This window comes from Diceros bicornis, chromosome 19 (genome assembly GCF_020826845.1).
Source record: "Diceros bicornis minor isolate mBicDic1 chromosome 19, mDicBic1.mat.cur, whole genome shotgun sequence".
In the NCBI taxonomy this organism is placed as follows: Eukaryota; Metazoa; Chordata; class Mammalia; order Perissodactyla; family Rhinocerotidae; genus Diceros; species Diceros bicornis.
This window is the reverse complement of record NC_080758.1, coordinates 15,440,913-15,448,343: the sequence shown is the minus strand read 5'-3', so window position 1 is coordinate 15,448,343 and position 7,431 is coordinate 15,440,913. Positions and strand designations below refer to the sequence as shown.

Below are 7,431 nucleotides of genomic sequence, written 5' to 3'. Positions count from 1 at the left end.
CAAAAGCCATCTTTACTGTATGTCTCCCACTACCGTTTTAAATTTCTTCTTCTCAAAAGCACTTATAGCTTGTGCAGCCTCATTACGGGAGACCGCTCAATTTGCATGCAGCCTGGATACGGGAAATGCCTGGGAAACATTCTAGACAGAGAGGCCCAGAGAGAGCAAGCGACTGGCCGAAAGTGGCACAGCGGCGCCAGGGGTAGGACCCAGGACCCCGCTACGTCCAGAGCCTACGTCACCAAGATTCCGCCCCAGGTCGGCGACGGAGCCGAGCTCCCGCAGGTTCCAAGCCCGCCCCGCGCCCCCTGGTGCGCACTCTCAGTGCGACCCTGCCGGCGCACCGCCCACCGAGGTCCTCCGGCCGCAGCGGGGGTGCTCGTGGGGGAAACTGAGGCAGGGAGCGTGCTTGTGAGTTCGTTCCTTCCTCAGTCCACACCCCAGGGCCCGCAAAACTGCCTCCCCCTTCTTACACTCGCATGGAACAACAAGGAAGGACGGGGGGAAGGGGAAGGGGCCGAAAGCAAGCAGGGTCTGAAGAGCCGGCCGCCCCTGCCACACTCAAGATGGCGGCACGGCAGCGGCACGATCCCTCAGAGGCGGTACCAGCGCATGCGCTGCGCGGAGTCCCGGCCCGGGACACAAGATGGCGGCAGCGGCGCTGGGGAGGGCGAGGCGGAGGCGGCAAAACGGGCGGTCGAGCAGAACGTGTGGCCGCGTCCCCTCAAGTCCGCTTCGGGCAGGTAAGAGCCCCAGGAAGCCACCGTCCCGCCGCGAGCCGCGCCAGGGTCCGGGGATCCGAAGCCAGGCGGCGGTAGCTCCTCTGGCGCTTTCCGCTCGGGGCCGCCGCTTGCCCCGTCTCTGCCGCCGCCGCCATCTTAGGCCCGCGGGTGGGCGGCCGGGCTGGTGGCCTGGGTGAGGGAGGTAGGCCCGGAGAGCGCGGGCGGAGCGGCCTCTAGGGCCGCTCCGCTGCTGCCGCCGCCACCGCCTTTGTGTCGGGCTCCGACTCTGAGTCGCCTCAGCCCGGGGGCGGGAGCGCGCGGCGGGGCGGGGGGCGGAGCCCGAGAGATGGGCCGGCGCGCGCGCGCCTAACAGCCCGCCCCTGCTGGGCTTGGGGGGAGGGGAAGGTGCGCGCGCTCCGGCTGTCGCTCTGCCTTCGCGCGCCCCCGCGCCTGCGCACTTCGCAAGTTCTTTGACTCCTCCCTACTGGGCTGGAGGATTCTGATTGGTGTATTACTGAGATGATCCCGCCCCGTTCTCCTCCAATCCCGGAATCGGACTCGCTTCCTTCTGGTGGGTTCTTCTGGTTGCGCAGATACAGGTTATCCTTAAGCTGTTCGGCGCTGTCAGACTGCGGTATGCGTGGGGGCCGGGAAGCGGCAGGATAAATAATGTCATCTTAATAATAGCAGTTATCTCTTACTGAGAGTACACTCTGCTAGACTCTACCGGAGAGACCGTAGAGGTTGAGTGATTGCGTTTGTAAGTCTGAAAGCAGCAGAAATTTCTGGAACCCAGGTCCATCCAGACCCAGAGCTGATACTTACGTAGCTGACCTCCTGCATACCTGGGGAATTAAAAAAATTGTTTTAATCGTAAAAAATTGGTAAAGGTTTGAAACGGTGTAAAGTGAAAAAAATTAGTCATCCCATTTCCCAATCCCATTATTGGGGTGTGTTTAAAAAGGACCATTTCTTGTGTATCTCCCCTCCCCATTTCTGACTCAACATGTGGAGCGAGGGACAGGAGTCTGAAGGTTTATTTATTTTTTTTAGCTTTTGTTTTGGTTAGGAAGATTCACCCTGGGCTAATATCCATGCCCATCTTCCTCTACTTTATGTGGGATGCTGCCACAGCATGGCTTCACAAGCAGTGTGTAGGTACACGCCTGGGATCTGAACCTGTGAACCCCGCTGGCCACTGAAGTGGAGCAAGTGAACTTAACCACTACACCATTGGGGCAGCACCTGAATTTTTTTTTGCAACCCCCCCCCCCATGGTTCTGATGCACACCTGGTTTGGGAAGCGCTGCAGCCTCCCTGTTTGGCCTCACTAAGCCCTGCTGCTTGTGATTCCTGTGCAGTATCTGCCTGGTGCGTCAGTATCGCACACTATTTCTTGGGGAAAGTATTTTCCAATAAGGATGAAAACACTGTTACATAATGCATTTGCAAGGTTTTTTTTTTTTTTTAAAGACCTGATTTAGAAGAAGTATGTTTTTCACTCACTGTTAGTGGCTTGGGATTGTGGCCCCCCTCAATCTGTGATATATATATTTGTTCACTTTTCTGTTATCTTAGGGATACTTTGGTTGGCAGCACCAGCTACACGATTTGCAGGGTCCAGTGTGCAAGGTGAAAATGTGGGCACCTTATTAGAAATATTAAAAATTACAAGACGTTGACAGCAGAGCATTAAACCATGCTTAGGGCCCTGCTCAACACTGGGCCCTGTGTGGCTGTGCAGGCTGCAAGTCCTTGAAGGTGAACTCGTTGGTTGGAAAGCTTGAGAAGTACCATTTTCATCCCCTGAGTCCACAGATCTCCCACAGTGTGTACTGCCTTGTCCTGAGGGCTCCCATCTTGCTCTGTCTCATTGCCCTTATTGCTGTTGTCCTGCTTTGCAGCATTTCACAGGTCTATGACTCTCTTTTCTGTTTGCTCTGCAGTTGCTGATGCAAGGAATCCCCTGGGGCCCAGTCCACTCCACTGCTGACCAGCCCACCCACCTGTGCTGAGCCTTCCTGCGGGCTTCCCCCTGCCTCTGTGGGACCCTGTGACGTGGGGTCCCTCCGGCTGGAGAAGAAAACCCTCTCATGCTAGCGTTGCAGACCCCAGAGGGTGAGAAAAAGAGGGACCTCGTTCAGCCTTGAGACCTATGAGCTCAGCCCCCAAGGCACCAAGAATCCCTTCTCCCCAGAGAACCAAGGCAGCTACAGTTTTTTCTCTCCTTGGTCAGTGGTTCCAAACGGTTCTGTTATCCTGGTCCCCTTTTGTTGTGTGTGTCCTCTTGCTTCCCGCATTTTTAGCTGCCAGACTGTACCGATGAAGTAACCATTCACTTTTCCTTTTCTAAGTTAACAAAGACGTCTATGAGTGTACAATAAAATCAGTGTCCCGATGATTCCTATGATGTCATCAACAGCCAGTCAGAGCTTCTGATCAGCATGGGATAATCACTGTGACCACAATGAGTTGATAAAATATCAGCAAGCAAAGATAACTGATGTTATGGTGCCTTTGTGGTCTTTTTGTGGGTAAATGTTTGGTTTCTTTTGCGTGTTGTGACATATTGGAAACAACTTCAGGGTCACCAATCCGATCTTGTTTGGCACCCTAGGAGTCTGATAGCCAGGTTGGGAACCACTTTGGCCACTGAGGCGTGTGCTGGGTGTGCTTTGGGTTGGGGTATAGGGAATACAGAGCTGAAGGAACTCTCTTTCCTGGTATTTAAAGTAAATTTTCACCTGGGGATTAGGATAGACTGAATTAGCTATTCCTATTTTAGTATGTGTGCTGCCGAAGGCAGCACTAGACATTCCTTTTCAGTCCCATTGGTTCTTTTAGCACCAGATTGCTTCCTGCTCTGTAGTATAGAATGAAGCATCCAATTAGATGACATGTCCCTTCCTGGGCAGTGGTTTGTTCCTGTTAGATTTTCCTGGGTAGGAACAGGAAGGAGGAGGAGTTACTATTCCTTATTGTGGGAATGGCATCTCAAGGGCAGACCCTGTTCTGTCTCGTTTGTCACTCTTGGCGCTTTGTAAACATTTTCAGAATGAATAGAGCACCTGTTGGGTCCAGGTACCATACTGAGCACTGGAGAGTGCCGAACTGGACACTCTTCCTAGTCCTGGGAGTTCTGACAGTCTAACGGAGACAAACTGAGGTGGTAGGCCAGACTGAGTGCTACAGTGAGGTGTTCATGGCTTGAGGAGGGGCTCTGACCACCTAGCTTGGGGAGAGTCGAAGGTGGCTTCCTGGAGGATGGGAACCTAGTGGCCTGTCAGGCAGAGAATTGGAGGAGTATTTTAGGCAGAAGGAGCAACAGGAGTGCACCCATTTTACTGTTGAGGGGCCTGCAACTGAGATCCCAGGGTCCCTTCTTTGGTGGCATGCCGACCCTCCAGGACAGGACTGGATGGATTTCTCCACGTCTGCAAGTGGTCACTGAGGCCCTCTGTGGATTGTAATTGGTGGTGGGGGGTGGGGGCTGGAGCTGACCTCCTGCCTTGCTCGCCCTGACACCCTTTGGTCCTCTGTGTGGCAGGTCCTTTGTGGGTGCTGAGATGGCCAATGAGAATCACGGCAGCCCCCGGGAGGAAGCGTCTCTGCTGAGTCACTCCCCGGGCACCTCCAGTCAGAGCCAGCCCTGCTCTCCAAAGCCCATCCGCCTGGTGCAGGACCTCCCAGGTACTGGCGAGGGGCAGTGGTGGGGTGGTGGGGCAGGAAGGGTGCCCCAGGAGCAGCCCTGACCCTGGCTGGGTTCTACGCTTGTTTGCAGAGGAGCTGGTGCATGCGGGCTGGGAGAAGTGCTGGAGCAGGAGGGAAAACCGCCCCTACTACTTCAACCGATTCACCAACCAGTCCCTCTGGGAGATGCCTGTGCTGGGCCAGCATGATGTGATTGTGAGTGCTGGACTAGGGCGGGGGTCTCGGAGCAGCTTCTGGCATCTGGGCCTTCCCCAAATGTACCCTGAGCAGCTGTCAGGTGCCTAGCCTTGCGTCAGGACCTGGGGGTACTGTGACAAGCAAGACAGACAAAATCCCTGCCCTCATGGAACCTACGCTCAAATAGGGAAGATTGACACGTAAACAGACGATTATAATAGCGTGTGGTATTGAACTTGTACTACGTTTTGGGCACTGTGCTTGAGATGCAGTTGTGAGCAAGATAGACCTGGTCCTGCCCTTGCCCTCTCGTGGGCACACGGTCTACTGGAGGGGGCCAGTGGGATCACAGTGTGGCACCTGCCCACACAGTGGGGTTAGAGTGCAGCAGGGATCCTGACCAGGCTGGGGAACTGGTGGGGACAGGGACAGTTTCTCTGTGAGTTAGCGTTTAAGGTGAGAAGGTTAGCCAAGTGAAAGTGGTAAGAGGGGAGGAGAAGCGCATTCTAGGGACTGGAATGTCACTGTGATAGGGGAAGCACAAGCACAGGTGGCTGTCGGGAACTGGGCTTTTGGATCCTGTCAGTTGGGGCAGACTTTTTTTTCTGGGTGCAGTCCCCATCTTGCAGACGAAGATGCTGAGGCTCAGAGAGGGGAAATGACTGGCCCAAGACCTCAGGCCAGTAAGAGGCAGAGCAGGACTTGCACTGATGTGATATTAGGGCCACACTGCTTACCATCACACTCATACTCTGTGTCACCAAAGGAGTTCCCTTCACAGGGCCTTGCTCTTTAAAAAACAAGCATTCTTGAGTTTTTCCTTTATTCCTGACTTACTTTCTGGTACTTAAGGAAAAGACATTAACGTGCACTGAGTGCTGATCTCATGCCAGATGTCGTGTTAAGTTGGTCATATTCATTGACTCATTTAATAATCTTCTCAATGGTGAGGTAGGGCTTAGCCGTTTTGAAGGTGAGGGTTAGGAAGGGAAGTAACTCCTCCCAAAGTCCCACAGTTGCAAGTAGCAGGCAGGAGTGGAGCCCAGTGTTCTTTCTGCATCCCAGCTCCCTCTGCTCTTCTCCAAGGAGTAGGAGCAGGGGGTGGGAGGGCATCAGGATTCTGCAGTACTGGGACTCCTGAGCCGCTGGCCCTGGTTGCAACTCTGCTGGTCTCCCTCCACCAGTCGGACCCTTTGGGGCTGAATGCAACCCCACTGCCCCAAGACTCAAGTTTGGTGGAAACCCCCCCAGCTGAGAACAAGCCCCGAAAGCGGCAGCTCTTGGAAGAGCAGCCAAGCGGCAATGGTGTGAAGAAGCCCAAGGTGAGTGTCTGTGGGTTCTCAGGAACTGGCTGGTAAGCGGCCAGCCCAGGCAGGCAGCCAGCAGGTTCCCTGCAAGGGCTGGGCATCGGCAGGTTGGTCAGGAGGGGGCCTGGGGCACAGATCATCAGGTGCACATGGTGTTGGAACCATACGCCAGCTGTCCTGACCTGATGCCTTTGACTCTGTTGCTCTAGATTGAAATCCCCGTGACACCCATGGGCCCATCGGTGCCCAGCTCCCCCAGCATCCCAGGAACCCCAACGCTGAAGATTTGGGGGACGTCCCCTGAAGATAAACAGCAGGCAGCTCTCCTCCGACCCACTGAGTGAGTCCCTGGTGACTGGCTTGGGGGCCCATGGTTGATCGGACTGTGGGATGTGGTGGCAGGCAGGGCACCCCTCCTTCCCTTTTCTTTACTTTTCTCATTGCTCCATCTGTGCTCCAAGGGTCTACTGGGACCTGGACATCCAGACCAATGCTGTCATCAAGCACCGGGGACCTTCAGAGGTGCTGCCCCCACATCCTGAGGTGGAACTGCTCCGCTCCCAGCTCATCCTGAAGCTTCGGCAGCACTACCGGGAGCTGTGCCAGCAGCGAGAGGGTAACAGCCTCCTGGCCTCGGCCTCCTTTATTTCCATCCACCTTTAGCAAGAGCCAGGGTTGGCCAGGTGGACTTGAGGAATGGCACAGTGGAGCCCAGTGGTTGAGAGCGTGCACTGTGGAGGGGACAGGCCTCTTGGAGTCCCATCTCCACTAAGTGCTGGCTCTGTGATCTTGGGCTCATGGCTTAACCTCTCTGCACTTAAGTTTCCTCATCTTTAAGATAGGGACGATAACAGTGCCTACGTAAAAGATGGCTGGGATCAGTAACAACAGAACCACGAAAATAATCATTAACACTTCCAGAGTGCTTCCTATTCCCAAGCACTGTTGGAGCTTTTTTATGTATCATGAAAGGACATAAAAAGGAAATTACCTGTACCTCACAGGATTACTACAAGGAGTAAGTGGGATGGAAAGTGCTCAATAAACTACAGCTTTTATTAATTTAGTTAGTAAATAAACCTGCTTAACTTTGCTGAAATATAGAATCCCTCCGTCTCCCTTTTTTACCCTTTGTAACGCTTATTAACACACCTTTTATAAAACTAGCGCTTCTCAGAATGGGCTGTCTTGTTGACTGTGTACCTCTAATGCCCACGTGATGCCTCCTGGTGCCAGGCCTGTGGGGAGTCCACTAACTAAATCCAGACCTTCATCAGCTCTCCTGTCCTGCAGGTATTGAGCCACCTCGGGAATCTTTCAACCGCTGGATGCTGGAGCGCAAGGTCGTGGACAAAGGCTCTGACCCTCTGTTGCCGAGCAACTGCGAACCAGTCGTGTCGCCTTCCATGTTTCGTGAAATCATGAATGACATTCCCATCAGGTGCAACCTCGCAGCTGGGCTGACCCAGGGCCATTTGCTTTGTGTGTCCAGTCCTGTGTAGAAGGTTCTAACT

The 7,431-nt window shown here is 54.2% G+C and overlaps 1 protein-coding gene across 3 annotated transcripts in view; it reads left to right on the top strand.

Annotated features, from left to right (window-relative positions):
* Positions 1 to 396: 396 nt before the first annotated feature.
* PCIF1 (phosphorylated CTD interacting factor 1) overlaps positions 397 to 7,431 on the top strand; it is a 12,502-nt gene continuing 5,467 nt past the window's right edge. Inside the window, exons 1-8 of one of the 3 annotated variants that reach the window (XM_058562590.1) lie at positions 654 to 743; positions 2,669 to 2,840; positions 4,270 to 4,412; positions 4,504 to 4,628; positions 5,795 to 5,932; positions 6,127 to 6,257; positions 6,379 to 6,533; positions 7,211 to 7,358. In XM_058562590.1, coding sequence (XP_058418573.1) covers positions 4,289 to 4,412; positions 4,504 to 4,628; positions 5,795 to 5,932; positions 6,127 to 6,257; positions 6,379 to 6,533; positions 7,211 to 7,358 — 821 coding nt within the window. In that variant the 5' untranslated portion in view covers positions 654 to 743; positions 2,669 to 2,840; positions 4,270 to 4,288. Of the gene's footprint in view, positions 744 to 2,668; positions 2,954 to 4,269; positions 4,413 to 4,503; positions 4,629 to 5,794; positions 5,933 to 6,126; positions 6,258 to 6,378; positions 6,534 to 7,210; positions 7,359 to 7,431 lie in introns of all 3 variants that reach the window. The other 2 variants (XM_058562591.1, XM_058562589.1) reach the window with 2 other exon arrangements.